Below are 22211 nucleotides of genomic sequence, written 5' to 3' on the forward strand. Positions count from 1 at the left end.
CGAAAACGCCCGTGCAGCCAGCCCGTTTGCGGGATTCGAACCTCGGACCGAACTACCAGTGTTTCTGATTATTATTGTTGCATTTTTACATTATTTGAGTACCACTTGCTACGAAATCTGGGAGCTGCTCATATATTTTGTAGTTTGCTATATTTTTCCTTATTCATTCAGAAAATTTTAAATATTTAGTTTTCTTTATGTTGTATGTTTCATTGTAGTTTCTCTAATCAAGTGAAATTTATTTTATTTCTTGTTAATGTACTCTGACGTAGAACTCAAATCATGTTTGAATTTTGTTTTGTAAACTCTAAGTTCAACGAGACAAGACTTAGAACCTATTCCTAACAAAGTTGTATATTTCCTCTGGGTATATTTCAAAGTAGTCAGTCATTTCTCACAAAAAGTAATCCCTCTTATATACCTGTGCCTTAACTTTTTTTATTGGGATTTTACTGACCTTTTCTGTTTATACTTTAACACATTTCACTTAGAACAACATATAGTACAGGTTGTCCGAATCAAATGTACCAAATTTGGAGAGGTCGCTCTACTTAACAGAGAGTTTAAAATCATAAGAAAACTGTAAAATTAGATACCAGTACTCACAAAGTTTTTATTAAACAATCAGTACAATTCCTCCGGAGCTCCCTAAGTAGCCTTGAATGTCCAGATGACAGTCCAGTTCTAGCCATTTAGCATTTCCAGCATTAGCATTTAGCGCCAGTAGCATTTCTGGTATCACAATAGCAATAGCTGCAGTTATGGAGGCACGAAAGTCTTCAATATCACGGATATTCCCTGAGTAGACTTTGTCTTTCATGTAACTACCAAAGAAGAAATCGAGAGGAATAACGTCGAGAGATCTTAGTGGCCAGGCAATTGGGCCACTATGTCCTATCCATCAGTTAGGGAAAGTTGTATCTAACAATACACGAACATGGTTGCCCCAGTGAGGAGGGGCACCATCTTGTTGGAACAGTGGGTTGCAAATGCCGCATTTGGGGTATTGCATAAATTTGTAACATGTCCCCAGGTAACTGTTTGCCATCACAGACGTCTCAGCAAAGAAAAATGTTCCTATGATTGAATCATGTGATAGAGCACACCAGATATTGATTTTTGGGCTGCTCTGTTCCAATTTGTGTAGTGAATGGGAATTTTCTGAGCCTCAAATACTGCAGTTGTGCTAATTAACGTTGTTGCTAACATAAAAATCTAGTTTCATCTGAAAAAATATGCAGTTTAGAAAATTGTGTTCACTTACGATAAGAGATAACATCTCCACAGCAAATGCTGCACACTGCGGCCCATCATTTGGTTGCAGTTTCTACACAATCTGCATTTTATATGCATGCAACCTCAGTTCTCGATGTAGCACATCATGAATAGTTGGTCATGGCATAAATAATTCAGAAGCTGCCTACCTGATTGACTGACGAGGGCTCTGTTGGATATGCAATACTTCTGCCTGTGCGCGCGGATAACAGATTGAATTGATTACGTAAGTTTTAAACGCGCGCTCAACCATTTATGATGTAATCATTGTTCTATTTTTAGTTTAGTTTATTTTTTAATGCCTTAGGAAATGGATGCGTAGTTTTTGATCTCTTGTAATAACGTCTCTTTTATAACTTGTGTACAGATTAAAGTTTTAAAAAGCTGAACCTGATTGTATTTTTTGGATACACCTGAATGAAGAATCCGGTGATTCAGGTAAGTGCTATTTTGCTTACCTATTGTTGGAATGCTTTATGCATTGATTAATATTGTCTATTGAATTGACGCAATAGGCTCTGAACAAAAGCTTTGTCGAAAGCTTCACATGAATCAGAATGTGAACGCTGATCACCTCCGTATCTTTTCCGTACTCCTGTTTCAAGAAATGTTTTGTGTCACTTTTTTTATGCTCTTAGCCTGGGGTGGATTTCTTTTATAAACTGCTTGAAACATTCTTTGCACTTTTACTACAGATTTGTGTTCTGCATACTAGAGAACAGTTTGCACCTTCTCTTGCGGTGACACCATTTTTCCATTTGTCGGCTCAGCAAAAGCGCAGGTGCGTCAGACGCGAGAAAAAATATTGTTGTCAAACTTTACAAATTCAGCTCCCACATGTCACCAATATTGCCCTTGTAGCACTAAAACTTTATTTTTAATCAACTGTTCAAAGTAGGTACGTTTATTCAAACATCCTGCACTACGTTTGATTCTAACATCCTGCACTACATTTGATTCTAACATCTTGCACAATAAGAAATAAATTAACATGTGCATTTATTTTCATACTTTTAGTACAAACATTAACGAAGTAGTTTGGCATGGAAACAAATACTGTATTTACCAACATTAAACAGTGATTAAAGCCTGTACTGAATACAGTCAAATACATAAAATTAGTCTTCAAATTACGAAAAATTATAGTTATTTGACTAACTTTATTTTTTTTTTTTAATTATTGACTAACTTTCAATGTTTTAAAAAAATACTAATGAAAGGATCCCAGCAATACTCCCATTGATTGATTGATTGCATTTCTTTCCTCCTAGTAATGAGGGATCTGCACCTGGTGCCCTCGAAATCTATACAGTCTATAGTATAGAATATTGTTTTAACATTATTCTATACTATAGACTGTTAAAACATTAAGCAGGCAATTAAGTAAGCAGTCTAGGTCTTGATTTTGCACATTAATAATACTAGACGTACTATTACAGATTTTCTTAATCCTCCTTGAAGGTATTTACTTAGATGACACTTGATCGTAAAATATGAGACACTTTCTGGATTTGAATTTGTTATTAGAAACTAAATTTTTAGATTCAATTTCAAAGATCACTTTTGAAATTGAATCTGATAACAGCCTTCCCTTCCTTGATATTATTATAATCCATAATGGATCTGATTTTAGTGCTATTGTTTACTGTAAATCCTTTTCTGTTTGTTTGCCTCCCCACCCTAAACCATGCCCCCAGCTAATCAAAAAAGGCTTCTTTTTACTTTTATGTGCTTTGCTCTCTCAAAGCTTGCTCCTCAGAATCTTTGCTTTCTAATGAACTAAATTATTTGAAATCAGTTGCCGTTGACAAAGGATTGCCTCCCATGCTTATTGATTAAGGTTTAAAAGTTGTTCATCTTGCAATCAAAGACATTCCACTGTTAGAAATAACATTAATAACCTTATTGTACTTCTGTTTATCCTCCTATCTGTTACAAAATTGCACAGATTCTCCAGCAGTTCATTTTTTAAATCATTGTCTCATCTATCAATAAAACCCATTTTTCGATCCTTAAAGATCCCATATTCCCAGCTTTTGGAGAATATATGGGATATCCTATCAATGCAGTTTGCGATATATTGGCCAACTAAGAGAGTGTTAAGGGTTCATATCAAGAACATGAATATTATGACCAAAAAGAAAACAATAACAAATATTCGATAGCTAATCATAGTCTGAAATTTAATCACAATTTAGACTTTGGGTCTGCAAAATTTATCCAGAAAGCTTCTTCAGTTGGTAAGTTGGATTTCTTTGAAGCTTTTCACATTCACAAAGATTTATCTTCTTTAGTTAATGACTTATATTTAGTCCTTCATAATGCTTTTAAAATTTGTTTATCTTAATTTTCTGTCTCTGCAGATAGATAGTGCTACCCTCTTGTTTACTCCTTTGCTTGTGGCCCCTCAGGGGCTCACCTTCTGTGAGTTCGGGTGTAGCAATCCCACCTTCTTGTTTACTCCTTTGCTTGTGGCCCCTCAGGGGCTCACCTTCTATGAGTTCGGGTGTAGCAATCCCGAGGTACCCTAACCGTTCAAGGGATCACTTTCTTGGTGATATGGGGGTCATGATCCTGGAGCCTTTAGTAATCTTTCCTTCCTTCCTTTTCATCTCTCCTTCTGTCTACTATTTTCATTTCTTCTGCCCTTGTAGTTTTCCTTTTTAGAGGTTCGGGCTCAAAGTGAGAATCTGTAGAACTTCTAACAGAGAGAAAACCACCTACGCGTTTTGCCATGCGGTGTGACCCGTAAGGCTGGAAAGTAGGGTCCTGGTAGTTGAGGGGCGAGGTACTGTCTCCAACACACTGCTTTGGCCTCTGCTTCAGATTGAATTGGGAGGCACTTAGCTGTCCCCACTAGTGTCAATTGTCTAGTCACTTGTCCTTAAAGACAGTGGCTTGAGGATAAGCTTTTGGGAGTTCCTGCTTTTGGGAGAGCTGACTGTGGGAGCTTCAGATTTCGTATAGACCCGGTTAACCCTGGCACAGATTTCTGTTTTCTCTCATGATGGGTGGGGCTGGTGGGTCCGAATCATTTCTCTCATCAGTATTGCTAATTCCAAAATATATGAAGTCAGTCCCGTCGCTCAAAGCGTTAGTTCTAAAAAATCTGCTAAAAAAGTGCATACAAATGCAAAAAATCCTAACAATAGTCCTTGTTTCCTTGTTGCCTCTAGTCCTTCTGGGGAGCTGCAAAAGATGTCTCCTTTTGTAATAAATAAATACATTGAGTCTTGTATCAGTGAACCAAGCATGAATAAAGCATCTCCGCTCTGGAGACTTACTTATTGATACAACTTCAGCCACCCAATCTGCTTCCCTACTTCAAGTATCCAAACTTGGACAAGCTGATGTCACTGTAACAGCTCATAAGACATTGAATTATTGTCGCAGTGTAATCTCGGAAGTCGACCTTCTGCGTGTTCCTGAAGAAGAGGTCATATCCGAGCTGTCTGACCAAAATGTCTCTGGTGCTAAGCGGATCAAGATGCGTAGGGAAGGTCAGTTGATTGATACAAAGCACCTGAACCTGACCTTCAACTTGCCTGGTTGCTCATTTCAGTGGCTTGTGCTTTGCTATGTTCAGCCGCCTTGCATTCACTGATGATATTCTGCAGCGTCTTTTTCGCTCTACAGTCAAAAGTCGTTAATTCGGACACCCATAATCCGGAATGATCTATAATCCGGACCTCAAAGCTACAAACTTTCTGCGCATGCGTCGCTTTCACGCATGCGCGTAAGACCTTTACCGCTGCGAATTTGCGTGTGCGCGTGCGCAAAATACGTTTACGAATGCGCGTTTAATGTATAACGGACGGGATAAGCTAAGCTAAAATTATCTAATTATCTATTTCAGTTAATGTTGCAGATTGCGTTGTTCCTTAATCTTCGAATTGGATCCGGATTATTATTTTTTGCAGACTGTTAGAGCAATTTTATAAAAGTAAGCTTGAACTTTCGATTATGTCAAATAGAATTTCCGATATATATTTACTAATATGTAAAGGATATACAAAGCGAAAGTATCTTTCGGAGTCCATTAAACAAAAAGTAGAATTGCTGCAAAAAATGGATAAAGGCATATCCTTTGTTTATGTAAACTTTAACGTTTGTTTATGTAAACTTTAACGTTTGTTTATCTAAACATTGTTTATCTTTAACACCGGGCGGCGTGCAATGAATTGGAAGTTGATCCAGCACTATCCTTATCTTAAGAGCAGATGTTTTTATTTTATTTGGCTTATAATTGCTTACTCAATGTAGTATTTCATCTCGATGTGTCTTTGATATGATTGAAATCAAATGCCTCGTCATTATAATTCGCTTCGGATAGCGAAGAAAGTGATAGAGGTTATTGAAAACGAAAAAGTTTCGATTGACAAATTAGTCGGTATTCTTGACACAGCAATTATAGGACTTGAACAGCGGAACTTTGTAACTGAACACGAAATTATGTCTGTTTATAGAATTAAAGAGAATGTATTATCACATAAAAAACGAAGCAACTTAAACAACTTACATTGAAAGAAATGTTTAATAAAGTAAACAAATAAATATTAAGCTTTTTTTTTGTAAATTTTGATACCCTTTAGATCATAATTGTTCTTAATTTCGTAAATTACGGTTTCATATTTTTAATTTTATAATTTCTGCATGCCATTTTACCAGATTTAAACTGATGATCTATAATCCGGAAAAATCGATAATCCGGAATCGCCGAAGTCCCGACGAGTCCGGATTAACGACTTTTGACTGTATTTGTCTCTCGTATTAGCCGTTCTTGTAACGCTTTATCTGAGATGCCTTGCACTATTTTATCACAGAGCATTCTATCTTGCGCTTGCCCATAGTTGCAATCTACTATTGCACATCGTAGCCTTGAGTAAAAGTCCATGAATGTCTCTCCTTTCTCTTGCATTATTTCGAGAAACTTGAATGATGCATAAATCTCATTCTGATAATCTGCAAAATATTTGTCGAATTCTTGTAGCACTTGTTTCAAGGACACTTCACTGCTGCCTGCTTCTGGCTTCAAATCAAATGATCGATATTGCTTTTTTAATTCGTCACCACAAACATGTCAAAAAACGCAGTTTTTGTGCTTTCCAACTCTTGGCTATATCTTAATGCCTCGATATAGTCCTCGAAGTCTTCCTTCCAGTGTCTCCAAGCTTCAGAAGGGTTCGATCCAGTGTCAAACGGTGACAGCGTGGACAGGTTATGCGCCATTTTTGATTCCAAGTTTTTCGAATGCACGTAATTCTTAAAATATCAATTTATGCATTAAATTCGTGAGCATGGTTTACTCTGACACCATGTTATATATGTTGACTCGTCAAACATAGATAAATTACTGTTTATTTATAAGATTAAATTAGATTACTTTATACATAAGAGTTACATTGATGCTACATGGTTGGTGGCAAGTGACAAGAGTGTGATGCAGCACAAATACCGTGCACTTCCTAGCTAGTCAGGTTAGAGGCACTGCCATCTATCGGCAAGCAAAGTAATCAGTATCTAACATAACCCTGTTCAGCTTAAAAATAATCTCTGTATTAAAAGAACTTACCCCCACCATCTTGGGATCTCTATATGTTGATGATCTACAGATTAGCTGTCGAGGGACAGACATGAGATATGTAGAGAGACAATTGCAGATGGATCTGAATAAGTTCCAAGAATGGTCAGACAAGCAGGAATTTACATTTCCGAAGACTTTGTGTGTGCACTTTTGTAGGAAGCAAGGTCTCCATCCTGTGCCAGAGTTATATCTGAAAGGTACAATTATTCCAGTTACACCTGAAGTAAAATTGTTAGGAGTGATTGTTCGACCAAAAATTGACTTCCCTTTTTCATGTTTTAAATCTGAGAAAAAATCTGTTTTAAATCTGAGAATGCCTAGCATCTCATGTCTTTTTAAAAGAAATTATCTCTTAGATTCTTCTCCTCTAAATGTATGGTTTATTATTCCTTAGTTCTGAAGAAAAATTCTTTATTCCGTATTTTATCTCACTTTTATTAAATAACAAAAAATTTGTTTGTATGTATGTTTGATGATTCCTTTTAAAATACTTAGTGTTTAAAAACACTAAGTATTTTAAAAGTCTAAACACAAAGTATTTTAAAAGTCTTGGCGAACACCTCCTGGGGTGCAGAACGTTGCTCTATGCTTCTCATTTACAGAATGCTTGTCCACTCTAGACTGGACTATGGCTCAGTTGTATATGGATCTGCTCGGTCATCTGTTATTAAAATTAGGCCCTGTTCACCATCAAACTCTGCAGACTTTTTCTGGAGCTTTCAGGACATCTTCTGTCCAGAGCCTTTATGTTGACTCTAACGAACCATCACTTTATCTGAGGCGTGAGCAGTTGTCCCTTTTGCAGTATTTTAATATTTTATTGCAACATGAGCATCCTACTAAGCTGTGCTTACTTGATAATGTGTGTAACACTTTTTGAAACTCGTCCATCCTGTATGCCTACCTTTCCTTTAAGAGTTCGTCCTGCCATTGAGGAACTTTCTCTGATATTCATCCCCAAGCAGTGCAGAATTTTGAAATCCCACCTTAGGAAAATGCATGGATCCAGCTTCTTGATGTTTTCAACCATCACGTGAAGGCAAGCACTAACGACATCGTTTACAGACAATTCTTTGCTGAGCACAGGCATAAATATAGCAGTTATCTTACAGATGGATCCAAGTCAAATGTTCATGTTGGGGTGGCATTTGTAACTGAAGATCACATAGAGGGCAGACGTTTGCACAATGCTTTCTCAGTCTTAACATCTGAACTAACTGCAATATGTTATGGTCTTTTGTACAACTCAAAGCTGTGCCACAAGAAGTTGATACTGTATACAGACTCATATAGTGCACTGAAAGCATTAGAAGCTTTTTCTGACACTCATAATGCTGTAATAGTGGATATTCTTAAGATACATATAAACTTAACGAGTTGTGGATATGAAATCCTGTACTGCTGGGTTCCCGGATATGCGGAAATAAAAGGCAATGAGCTGGCAGATATCACGGCGAAATCTGCTGTTGAACCGTTCAGTTGCTTCATTCCTTTTAGAGATATCTGTTATACCATCAAAGATCCGGAAAAAATGGCAGCAACTTTGGGATGTTCAGCTTCACAACAAGTTGAGAAGTGTAAAGCCTAGAATTGAGCATTGGGATTTTAATAGAAATCGTAAGGAGGAAGTTCTTTTGGCTCGCCTCAGGATTGGTCACATTATGGTGACACATAACTGTCTTCTGAAAGCTGAAAATGAGCCTATTTGTGTAAATTGTAATGTTTGTCTATCTGTCCATCGTATTTTAATTGTTTAAGTTTTAATAATCATCGTCAGAAATATTTTAATAGCTGTGACTTACCTCTCAACCATTTAAATCGGAAGAGAGGTCAATTGTAATTGATTTTATTATTTAAAAGAGACTGTCTTTTATTACCTAATGTAATTTGTTTTGAAGATTATGTATTGTATTTTAATGTGTGCTTTTACCACTTGTATGCTTTTACCTTGTTTTTATATGACTTCATCCTCTGGATTTGGTACATTTATCCGGCCTTTTTTTTTTTTTTTTTTATTATTTTTTATTTATTTATTTATTTATTTATTTATTTTTTTATTAATAAATTTTTGATTTCATCAAATTAGATCATGCTACCTCGTGTTTGGCGCAGTATAATCATCTTTGGTTTTGCACCAATAATCTCACTCTCGTTCACCTTTGCTTTTGCTACAAATGTGGTCGTGGCTCAAATGGAGATTTCTTTGCCCCTGATGAAGAGGGACTTGTATCTGTTCATCTTCAAAATCGATAGAATCTTAATTAAAATCTATGCCAAATATCAGGTTGTTGCTTTTCAAATAGATTTTTAATATTAAAATAATGTTATATTTGCATTTGATTTAAAATTCATTGTAGTGGTCCAGTGGACAAAATGCTGTATGTAGAAGTCAAATTAGAATTGAATCTAAAAAAAAACCTATTGATTACTGTTAGACTATGGTGATTTCCTGTTATGTTTTTACCACCAATCCTCAAATTCCATAAAATTAAGCTTTATTTAGGAACTTCGCGCACACTGCCCGACAGCCTGCCTGTTTCGCTCTGCTCGCTACTCGTAAGAAAAACTTCTCCTCTAGGGTTGCCACACTTATCGGAGGGCGCAAGGCGTGCTCCTTATCGCCATCACCACAGAGTTTCCCCCCAGTTCCTTTAATGGCTATTCAAAGGAACGACATAGGTTATGAAATTATCTCAGAGTATCCGTACTGTCGGGTATTTTTACATGATTACAAAATTAAAATATAAAATTAGAAAAGATCAAAATGAAATTCAATATATAACAAGGTATTGACACATATAATAAACATGAAATAACAAGAAATATGTTAAGATATGAATTTAAAAAAAGTGTTTTAAATTGTTATGTAAGAAGCAAGTTTCTTAGGGAAGTGAACATGTCTTCCCGATCTGGTGACAGTTTGTGTCTTAGAGAGTTCGTTTGCAGATTTATTCTGCTGAACTGTCTTTAAGTCTTGATTTGTTTTCAGTTCAGGCAAATTAGAGTCCGAAAGCAAATAGGCTGGTTTCACACGGTCTATAGACACAGTAGATTTCAGACCGTTAACATCAATTGTGAAAGTTTTGTCCGTTCTAGAAAGGACTTTATGCGGACCTGTATATGGTTGGCACAGAGGTGGCTTTACTCGATCGACACGTAAGTATACATGCGTACACGACTTTAAGGTAGCACTTACGTAACATTTTTCTTGGCAATGTGCAGATGTTGCTATTGGATTCAATTGTTGCATTCTATGCCTAAGATTCGTGATAAATTAGATGACGATATCTTAGGATATATCTTAGATGACGTTATCATATCACTAGGCAGCTTGAGAGTTGTGCCGTACACCAGTTCAGCACAAGATGACTGTAGATCTTGCTTTACGGCTGTCCGAATACCAAGCATAACAACTGGTAGTGTTTCAGTCCAGTTATTGGTCTCGTGAGCCTTGAGAGAAGATTTTAAATGTCGATGAAATCGTTCAACAATGCCGTTTGACATTGGATGATAGGCTGTTGTTGTGATTCTGTTCGTACCCAAAATGCGCGTGAATTCTGCAAAAAGTGCGGATCTCATTTGAGAACCTTGGTCTGTTGTTATGATCGATGGGCAGCCAAAACGAGATATCCAACAGTTGAAGATGGCTCTGCAAATGGTTTCCGTTTTCATATCCGGGATGGGAATGGCTTCATGCCATCTTGAGAATCTATCTATTAGAGTCAAAAGGTACACGTTGCCTTCTGATGGAGGTAACGGTCTGACGATATCCATATGGATTTCTGAAAAACGTGCATCAGGAAGAGAGAATGTGCCCAGTGGTGCTTTAGTATGCCTAGTAATTTTCGATTTTTGGCAAGATTCACAGGATTTCACCCAATTTTTGATATGACGTTTCATATCGGGCCATACATAACGAGAACAAATAAGCTTCGTAGTAGCTGCAATTCCTGGATGTGACAGATTATGCAGATGATTAAAGATGAGTCTGCGAAAGGAATTCGGAACAAATGGACGAGGAATGTCTGTTGATATGTCACAAAGAATATTACCATCGGAATATTGGCACGGTTTAAATTCCAGTTTCAAAGATGATGTGTTGTTTTTGAGAAGGTCTTGTACCTCCGGATCATGCCGTTAAGCTTCCGAAAATTTTTTAAAATCCAAAAATGGAGATTTTGTTATGGAATCAATTTCGATTCTTGAAAGAGCGTCAGCAACGACGTTTTTTGAACCTTGCACATGCCTAATATCAGTAGAGTACTGAGAAATAAAATCTAAATGTCGCAATTGTCGAGGTGAGCATTTATGAGGGTTCTGTTTAAAAGCGTATATTAACGGTTTTTGATCCGTATAAATTATAAAATTTCTGCCCTCTAACATGTGTCAGAATTTCTTAATTGCAGAATAAATTGAAAATAATTCCCTATCGTACGCGGACCATTTCTGTTGACTTTTATTGAGTTTCATAGAGAAAAATGCTATAGGTTCCCATGTTTGTTGAGACAACTGCATAAGTGTGCCGCCGATTGAGACGTCTGAGGCATCTACCCAGATGCTTAGCTGGGCTCCGGGAATAGGGTGTCTCAAAAGGGTAGCCTGAGCAATGGCATTTTTGGCAGCAATAAAGGCTTGTTCAGCATTCTCGTTCCAATTTAATTGTGGGGATGAATCCTGAACACGAGAACGAGATTTCTTTTTATTAATATAGCCTTCTAACAATTTTATTAAAGGAGAAAGAATATGTGCTGCTTTAGGTATGAAACATCTATAAAAGTTAAACATGCCTAAAAATCGGCGAAGCTGAGTGAGAGTGGTAGGTTGAGGAAAATCTAAAATACATTTGACTTTGTCAGGAAGAGGTTCAATTCCGTTTTCACTAAGGTGAAAACCTAAGAAATCAATAGATGTTTGACCAAAGGTGCATTTTGAAACATTTATGCAAAGTCCATATTCCTGAAGTTTGGAAAATAAAGCTTTCAAATGCCTGCAATGTTCCTCAGAATCTTTAGAGGCTATGAGCAAGTCGTCGACAAAAGCGTAAACGCCTTCTAAATCCCGCGTGACTTCTTCATCTATAAAACGTTGAAAAGTCGCAGATGCATTGCATAAGCCGAATTGCATACGGATACTTTCGAATAAACCGAATGGTGTGCATATGGCGGTTTTGTGGATGTCGGCTGGGTTAATTGGTATTTGATGGTATGCCTTAATCAGGTCGACATGACTAAAAATTTTAGTACCGTGCAATGCAGCAGTAAAATCGGCTAAACATGGAATAGGGTATTTGTCTTTTATTGTTTGAGCGTTCAATGCTCGATAATCTCCTACAGGTCTCCATTCCAGACTTCCCTTTTTTGGAACCATGTGAAGTGGGGATGCATAATTGCTGCTCGAAGGTCTCAAATGCCCCAATTGCATCATAGTTTGAAATTCTTGTTTTGCTATTTTTAAGCGATCTGGAGCTAACCGACGAGGTTTTGCAACCACAGGTGGACCTTTAGTTATGATATAATGAACGGTGTTATGTTTAACAGGTTGGTTAGGATCTGGTAATCTAGTAACTGAAGGAAATTCTTTTAAAATTTTGTGATATGGTGTATCACTAAATACAGTTTTTACTGAATAAATGCTTGCATTTTTCACGCAACCGACGGTTTTAAAATGCGTTTTTAAATCTTTGAGACATTTGTTTCTGAGATCAGGCACCAATTCAAAGAAATGGAGAAAATCTGCTCCAAGAATGGGTGTACTAACATTTGCTATAAGAAAAGTCCATGTAAACTGTCGTCTTAATTTGAAATCCAAAGAAAGTGTTTTTTGACCATAAACATGAATAGTAGAAGAATTAGCAGCGAAAAGTGTTTTTTGGGACGAATTCCATTTTTGAGAATTATTTGCTGGAAGTAAGGACACGTCAGAGCCGGTATCGACCAAGAATGAAAGGTTTGTTCTACGGTCACGAACGAACAGGCGACGTGAAACTTGAGGCAAAGAATAAGTCGCCTCTATTCTTTGCTGGTTTCGTTTCCCTGCCATGAACAAGGTTTTGTACATTTGTCATCTCTACACTTTTTCCCAAAACGTCTATGATACCAGCAAACAGAATAGTCTCTCCTTTTGGAATTGCTTCTTTCTCTATTGCGATCTCCGCGGTTTGGCGAGCGACCACGAGAAAGAGAAATGCGATCAATACGTTTGTTTAATTTTTCTATTTGTTTAAATAATTTATCCTCAAGAAACTGATCGACTGTGCGAGAAACGGCACAAGTCCCTGGGGTTGGATTTACTTCTAAAATTCTGTCGGCAATTTCTGCAGCTTTATCTACAGTTAAATTGGAAACCGCTGCCAAAATAGACTGAACAGTCGAAGGCAAACGTTGAAGGAATAATTCTAACATTAAGTTATCAGGAACATTTAAAGATTCTGCTCGACGTTTCATATTTCTAAGCAAATCGGAAGGTTTTCGAGAACCTAATTCTTCTCCAGATAATAATTGGCGAATTTCTTGCTGAGAAGATTCTCCTGAACGATTTATTAACTCAGTTTTGAGCTTTGTATATGGATCAATAGGGTCTGGTTTCATAAGTAAATCCCGTACTAGTGATGCGATATCTGGAGGAAGATGAGAAACTACATAATTATATTTAGTAATGGATTCTGTGATAGGTTTGGAGGTGGCAAGAGCAAAAGTACTTTCACACATAATAAACCATAAAGATGGGTCTGATCGGTTATAAACCGGAATTTGGACGGCATGAACATCAGACATTGTGCAAGGTTTTTAAGCCAAAATAAAAGCAAAAATTTAACTAAAGAAAATTAAATTAAATGATAAGTAGAAAACAGAATTATAAAATGATCTATAATTAGTACTCATCTGTGATTCGGAGGATGAAAACCGATGTAATCCATTACTTCTGGTTTGGAGATCTTGAGTGATGGCTTGTAGTCAAAACCGAAAGTGCTTGAGAACTGTTCATACGATTTAACACAGTCCGGGTTACCATTATGGGAATTTCCTGTTATGTTTTTACCACCAATCCTCAAATTCCATATCGCAGATTATGTTCTTACTCCATTAATATAATATTAACAAGACATAGTGCACAATAAAAATTAAGCTTTATTTAGGAACTTCGCGCACACTGCCCGACAGCCTGCCTGTTTCGCTCTGCTCGCTACTCGTAAGAAAAACTTCTCCTCTAGGGTTGCCACACTTATCGGAGGGCGCAAGGCGCGCTCCTTATCGCCATCACCACAAGACATAATGGTTTGGGTATGCTTCACTGCCTTTGGGATAGGAGATTTTCTTTTCTTTTCTTTTTTTTTAGGAAATTATATCAATAAATATATAAATATTCATAAACCCAAAAAGCATTTACAAGAAAACTTTGAATGCAAAAATGCATTCATGTTCTATGAGAATAATGACCCTAAACATACAGCCCTAATTGCTCGCATGGGTCATGACAATTGTAGTAAATTTTTTACTTAAAGTAATCAAAAATTCTGCATATCCTTCGGACTTAAATCCTATGGAGTGAGTTGGAGAAAAGAATAATTAAACATGACATTTCTTTGAAAATTCTGTTAAAAGGAATTCTTATAGAAGATTGTAACATTCTTACTCAGAATTAGTTCAATCTATATGAAAAGTAGGATTTTAGCTAAAAGATTTCCAGTAAAATATTGAATGCCCTATTATTTTAATTTTTTCATTAAATATTAACTGCTTGTTCAACTGCCTAAATATTTATGTGATTTCATTCATGTAGCACCAATTAAGTCTTGATAAGCTGCCTTTTGTCTTATGAACAGGAATAAAAATTAATTGTTGTTTGTGTATTTTTCTTCCATCTTGAAAAAGAAAAAAAAATTAAGATTTGGTACCTGCTTCTACAAAATAGTGGATTGTTTTCAATGTTATGGATTCCTACTGTCAAAAAAAAAAAAAAAAAAAAAAAAGTATATGTTAATGGAGAAAAGATATGGTCAACTGAATATGGATGACAAAGTAGTAATAGATCGGAGTAGCTATCTACAGAAAGTTTACATTTATAGTGTTCTAAACAAAGCTTCTGGTAAAATCATACAGCTTAACAAAGTAGTAAAAATAGGCAAAAGCCTTTTTATGAAAAAATGAAGCGAGTTGAATACCTATTTTTTATTTATAAAAGGGACATCAATTCCTTTAGAATTCTGCAGGAACAGTTGCCTTAACTTTCACGAGATCCCCAACCTCTCCCATATTTCTATGGTAGCCAACTTTCATGGTCAATGGAATAACATAGTACCATATTTGGTAACTGATATTTACGAATAATACTGAAAAACACGTGTCCAAAATGTGAACCACTCTAAATCTTTTAGGAGAAGTGACAGCTTTTAGGAGAGCTGAGAAAATTAGAAGTTGATCTAATCATATTCTGCAACAGAACTGCCTTACAAAATGCCCAGGACAGTTTTTCTTAGCACCAAAATGGCAACTAATCAAGTTACCTAATTTTACAAAACAAATTTTACAAATTCTACAAATACAATTTAATTTTACAAATTCTGGTGGGTAGGTAAATCAATGACCAAACCAAACTCTGCTCATAAAAACAACTCTGAATTCTCACTTCATGGTTATATGTTATCTCTCATTTTTTCCCCTTGGTTTAAATCATAGCATAACAAACACTAAAGAGTTAATTTCATGTGAAGAAATATAACTTATTTGATTTGATTTGATTTGGGTTTTTCTTTATCGCTTCATGTCATTTGGATGTGCTAACAGGATTGCTATTTTTGTCCATGAGAGGATAAGGAAATGACTGAAACTGAAATGCAAAAAATGGATTAAATTCTGATGTCTATTTGCTAGATTGATAAATCTTAGTTAGTCTTCAGATGTTAAATTGATTCCAAGGTTTCTGTGGCTATGTGTATGTAAAAAATAAGGTGTGCCATTGCTGTGAGACATTCATTCTGTTTCTGCCTTAATGTTTACTGAACATATTGGTTGCTATATTGTGGATGTGTAATCTACTTTGCCTATGTGGTACTGATTGTGATGGTGAGTTCTATCTCAATGGTACTAGGCATCTATATTTCACTCTTATATTTGGTGATGCTCAGTGATTCAAGCTTCGGCTTCTGCTATTCCTCCAGATGAGAATTGTGTTTTTTCGCAAGGGGCAGTAGATAATTAACATTAGCTTGTCGATTTCTAGAAACTTAAATTTATCTGTATTTGTTTGATCTTGTAAATTATCTTCTTATCTTAGCCTAGTGCTTAAAAATTCAACACAAAAGTTACTGTAATATAATTTATTTCATGAAAATTAAATGTAAAAGTATTCTTGTGTTTCACCATGCCTTTTGTTAATCCTTTACCATTCTTGTTAATAAACATTAGAGTGTAAAAAAAATTTTTGTTTTTGTTTTGAGTGCATTTATGATGATAATTCTTATGGGGCTGCTATTGCGTAAGTATTATCAGCTTACACAAAAATTATCACCATACCATAGTACAGTGTTTTCTGTGAATGTGCTTTATATTTTGATTAAATATTTGTATCCCAAAAACAATTAAGGTTCTTACATTATGGTGTCAGTTGAACATCTATCTTGCAAAATAAACTAATTAATGTAAATTCCAATGTCCATGGCATATTTATGTGAATTTTCCATCCATGTGTCCGTTAATAATAGTGATGGAGACCATAATGTGTAATAATTTAGAATTATTATATATTATAATCTGTAAATCTTGAAAAATAAGAATTTTATTAAAATTTATATGTATGAAGTTAGTATCCAAAAGTCTTCTTTAATCTGGATTTAAATGCTAATATTAGTTTAAATGTTTGAAGCAATTGTTTTTAATTTGGTTTTAATCTATTTTAGATTTGTAATTGGAAGACATAATAAAACAATTAGTTCTATTGAGCAACAAACTGGAGCCCAACTTAAAGTCCTTAACAGAAAAGCTGAAAGACAAACAAGTGAAATTGGTAAATTATGTACTGCTATTTATTACTGAGTTCAATTTTTACCTGGTATTGCTATAATACAGAACAGACTTAAGGTACAGTAGAAAGTCTTTAATCCAGACGTCCATAATCCGGAATGATCTATAATCCGGACCTCAAAGCTACAAACTTTTATGCATGCGCATATGCATTTACGCATGCGCATAATACCTTTATGCATGCGCATATGCATTTACGCATGCGCATAATACGTTTATGCATGCGCGTTTAATGTATAACGGACAGTATAAGTTAGGCTAAAATTATCTAATTATCTATTTCAGTTAATGTTGCAGATTGTGTTGTTCCTTAATCTTCTAATTGGATCCAGTTTATTTTTTGCAGACTGTTAGAGCAATTTTATAAAAAGTAAGCTTGAACTTTCGATTATGTCAAAAAGAGTTTCCGATTCTGGAGCTGCCAAAGGATCTACAAAGCGAAAGCATGTTTCAATGTCCATAAAAAAAAAAGTGGAATTGCTGCATAAAATGGATAAAGGTATGAAGAAAGTGACAAAGAGGTTAGTAACAAGTTAGTCGGTAGTGTCGGCACAGCACAGGACTTGAACAGAGGAACTTTGTAACTGAACAAGAAATTATGTCTGTTTATAGAATTAAAGAGAAAGTATTAGCACATAAAACAAAGCAACTTAAACAACTTACATTGAAAGAAATGTTTAATAAAGTAAACAAATAAATATTAAGCTTTTTTTTGTCAATTTTGATACCCTTTAGATCATAATTGCTCTTTATTTCATAAATTATGGTTTCATATTTTTAATTTTATAATTTCTGCATGCCATCTTACCAGATTTAAATTGATGATCTATAATCCGGAAAAACCCCTAATCCGGAATCGCGGAAGTCCCGACGAGTCTGGATTAAAGACTTTGTGCTGTATTTGAAAAAAGGACTTTCATTTAAACTTAGCAATTAAAAAACGATAAAGAAATTAGCAGCTTCTTTTAATTACTACTTTGACTGTACAAATGAATTAACTATACTTCAATAAAAAGTAAAAAAAATCCGGTTTATCTATATTCTAGGGTGCCTCTTGAATTACTGCCAAGTTGTTTCATTTATTATCAAATTGTTGTTTCAGTTCTGATAGGTTATTTAAGTCACATTCTCTGGTTATTAAATTACAACAGGCAAGTGCCATCTGCATATAAGGTATGAATTGCAAAACATTTTTAATGACAATTTGACCTGTATTTGCATTACATATCAGAAAAAAAATTGTATCGGCCTATTCAAAAATTAAGAATAAAGTTCTAGTTGACTTATATTTTGTAATTTTATCAATTTGGCCTCATATATTCTTGAGAAGTAATGATATAAATGTAGACGTGTAGAAATAATATAAAAATGTAAAAGAAAACGTAAAATTATCATGAAAGCCAAAACACTCATGTAAAGTTGTGTCTACATATTATCACTAGCTTCAAAATATACTTTCTAAAAATTTTTAATATTTTAAATATAAAAATGAAAATATTAAATTGAAATGAAATTTCAAATTTACTGAAGATTAAAAAATAGACATCAAAATTACAAAACCCTTTGCAGAATATTAAAATGGTTACTGTAAGTGAAATTAGTGGTATCAGGTATTCATTACAGTACAAAGTCTTTAATCCGGATGTCCATAATCCGAAATGATCTATAATCCGGACCTCAAAGCTACAAACTTTCTGTGCATGCACATAATACGTTTATGCATGTGTGTTTAATATATAACGGACAGTATAAGCTAGGCTAAAATTATCTAATTATCTTTCAGTTAATGTTGCAAATTGCGTTGTTCCTTATTCTTCTAATTGGATCCAGCTTATTATTTTTTGCAGACTGTTCGAGCAATTTTATAAAAAGTAAGCTTGAACTTTCGATTATGTCAAAAAGAGTTTCTAATTCTGGAGCTGCCAAAGGATCTACAAAGCAAAAGCATGTTTCGATGTCCATCAAACAAAAAGTGGAATTGCTGCAAAAAATGTATAAAGGCATGAAGAAAGTGACAGAGAGTTTTAGTAAAATTGCGATTGACAAGTTAGTCCATATTCTCGGCACAGCAATTACAGGACTTGAACAGTGGAACTTTGTAACTGAACAAGAAATTATGTCTGTTTATAGAATTAAAGAGAAAGTATTAGCACAAAAAAACAAAGCAACTTAAACAACTTACATTGAAAGAAATGTTTAAAAAAGTAAACAAATAAATATTAAGCTTTTTTTTTTTTTTTTTTTTTTTTTTTTTTTTTTTTGTTGTTGTAAATTTTTAACTCTTTAGATCATAATTGCTTTTTATTTCATAAATTATGGTTTCATATTTTTAATTTTATAATTTCTGCATGCCATCTTACCAGATTTAAATTGATGATCAATAATCCGGAAAAACCCCTAATCTGGAATCGCCAAAGTCCTGACGAGTCCGGATTAAAGATTTTGTTCTGTATATGTGTTTACTAAAGCTTTAAATCTGTTTTTTCATCATTTTGTTGTTTTAAAAAAGAAAACCAGAGATATATTGGTTATGTTTGATTATTTAACTTTAATAAATATTACATTGGACTATCAACCAAAGTTGGTGTATCTTCAGAGAGAATTTTTCTGCCAATAGTAATACAGTGGATGTAAATAGGAGCACCATAAGCCTTTTCCATAGCATCTGAGAACTCATAAATCTCAGTTCTAACTGAGTACAAAAAAATTTTCTGTCAATCCCCTCTGTTTAAAGCTTCAAACAGAACTTGTCAAGGGAAAAGTGTTTTGAAGCCTCAAACCAAGTTGTGATCAACTAGAAAAACTAGTTAACGTGTTTTGTCAAAAACTTATTAAAAATCTGATTAAATTTATCTCTTTTTCCCAACTTGCTTTCGCCCCTCCAAGTCCTGTTATGCTGCCTCAACGTGGCAAGGGGGGTGTCACTGGGCGGAACCGGCGAAGTACGTCGGGAGCATAGCTCCTGTTAGGGCCACCCTAGGTGTGAAGGTCATTTCAACATGCTCAGCTAAAGCATAGCAGGTGAAGATCCTTCAGTGGATTACCATCTCGGTGATCGGTAGAGCCCCAGTGATCTCTTCTCCTTTCTGCCTCCTCTCCTCTTAACTGCAACTTTTCCCGTTTTCCTTTTACCTCTTCCTCTTCCAAGGTTCGGGCTCGTCATAAGAAACTGGAACTGCCTTGTCCCTAGTACTTCGAGTGGCGAGAAAACCACCCACGTGTTTGCCGTGCGCGGAGACCCGTTTTACTGGAAAGGAGGGTCCTGGTGGGTGAGGGACAAGGTACTGTCCCTAGCACACTGCTTTAGCCTCTGTTTCAGTTAAACAGGAGGCACCATGTTGTCCTCACATGTGTCAATAGGCTGGTCACTAGCCTTGTGTCAGTGGCTTGGGCACAAGCTCTTAGGAGTACCTGCTTTTGGGAAAGCCGACTGTGGGACTTCAGATTGCGTATAGGTCCAGCTAGCCTTGGCGTAGGAAACTTTATCCCCTTGTTGGACTCCATGGTGGGTGGGGCGGTCGGACCCGAATGTTTCTCCATTTAAATGTGAATGCTATGAAACCTTCCTGCTCCAACAATGTACCCAATACTCTGACTGTGACTAAAAGACTAAGAAGCAACACAGAAAGCACTGCATCAGATGTACTTTGTCCACGTTTCTTAATTATAACCAGCTCTGAAGAATTGAAAAAAATGTCACCCTTTCTAATAAACAAACATCTTTTGTCTTCTGTAGGAGAAATGAAAAATATTAGGAGACTTCGATCTTGGAGACCTTTTGATAGAAACTGTGTCTGGAAAGCAGTCTAATAGTCTTTTGAAACTAACTAAATTAGGACAAGCAAACATTGTAGTTAAGACACATAACACTCTAAATTCGTCCCAAGGAGTAATCTCTGAAATAGACTTACTGTCAGTAACTGAAGAGGAATTTGTTAAAGAGTTGGCAGATCAAAACGTGTGTGGTGCTCGTAGGATCAAAATACGGGAAAAAAGGTCAACTCATTCCCACTAAACATGTCGTACTTAACGTAATTTCGCATGTATAGTCCGCAGACACGATTTTATATAAAAAAAATTTCAAAAATCGTCAGATGGTCCACACCACCGGATAGTCCGCGGACTATACGTCCGAAATTACGTTTTTTAATACGGCAATATTCCCATGCTTTTTAAAAACATCCTTTTGTCTGCGCCAATTTCTCACCACTTTCTTGTCCAGTTCAAAATAACGGGGTAAAATCCTAGTATACGTTGCAGCCTTGGCGCGACTTTGAAAATTATCGCCAATACCAAAAATGATCCAAAGAACGTCTATATATATACTATACACACATAGTATATGTATATACACACATAGTCTATATACATAGTATATACTATGTTTAACTATGTATTTTCTTTGAATGACCCGTTAACTACTCATCGTATATGTCCCGTTTTCACTGCTTATCGTAAAGTCGCCAAAAGTAGTCAAATCCCGTGTGCACCGGATACTAGGATTAAACCAACAAAAGCCCGTTTCTCTATTTTCATCTTTTTCAGCATTCTCAACTACCTTGAGTTTAACTCAGCAGTAAAACTCTGGTGATGTTTCATCAACGTTATCGAAGATGAAAGACAAAATACTGTGCAACGTGCTATCCTCGTGATAAGTGGTAATGAAATGTGACCTTCGACCCCACTCACTCGGTGTTGCCAAACCACGCTATAAGTAAACGAATCACGCTTTTTTTTCGTACTCCAGGTACTTGCTACTATGGCTCATAAAAACCGAGCTGACGCATCAACTACTTTTCCCCCTCCCGGCAGTTACACTAAAGCAGTGCGAAGGATACTGGGATACAAGACTCTGGTTGCGCTAAGTGAGTGCTCATACAAGACTTTCTTTGGCTCAAATCCCGGCATCGCTTGATGCGCCAGCCTTGATTTTAGGAGCTCTACTTGCTAATACTCATTCGTTCTGCACTATTCTGTATGGTTTACTATCGATACAATACATACGAATGTTTTCTTAGAATCCCGCGCTTTTTTTATATTTGATCATCGGCAGTTCATGACAGCGTGTTTTTTAAATTTCAACGATTTTAACCATGAACAACCAGCGTATTATCCGCACTGGTGGATAGTCCGCAGCTTCAAAAATTCGCATTTTAAACACAGATAGTCCGTGGACTATACGCGCGAAATTACGGTACTTTCAAGTCTCCTAACCTGCCTAAAAACTTCAAAGCTGGATACCTAAACTGTTCAGTCAGGCCATATATACCGAATCCAATGCATTGCTTTCAGTGTCAGCGCTTTAGACATGGAAAGACCTCTTGTCGCGGTAG

General features: G+C 35.8%; 1 protein-coding gene across 2 annotated transcripts in view; it reads left to right on the forward strand.

Moving 5' to 3' along the window:
• Nucleotides 1-22211, forward strand: part of LOC118187625 (activating signal cointegrator 1 complex subunit 1) — a 100414-nt gene that overhangs the window by 21254 nt on the left and 56949 nt on the right. For both annotated transcript variants that reach the window (XM_085815620.1, XM_085815621.1), the window contains exon 3: nt 16755-16861. In XM_085815620.1, the coding sequence (XP_085671746.1) occupies nt 16755-16861 (107 nt within the window). The remainder of the gene's footprint in view (nt 1-16754; nt 16862-22211) is intronic.

This window comes from Stegodyphus dumicola, chromosome 4 (genome assembly GCF_044657685.1).
Source record: "Stegodyphus dumicola isolate Sdum_Otavi_A_Nest chromosome 4, ASM4465768v1".
NCBI lineage: Eukaryota > Metazoa > Arthropoda > Arachnida > Araneae > Eresidae > Stegodyphus > Stegodyphus dumicola.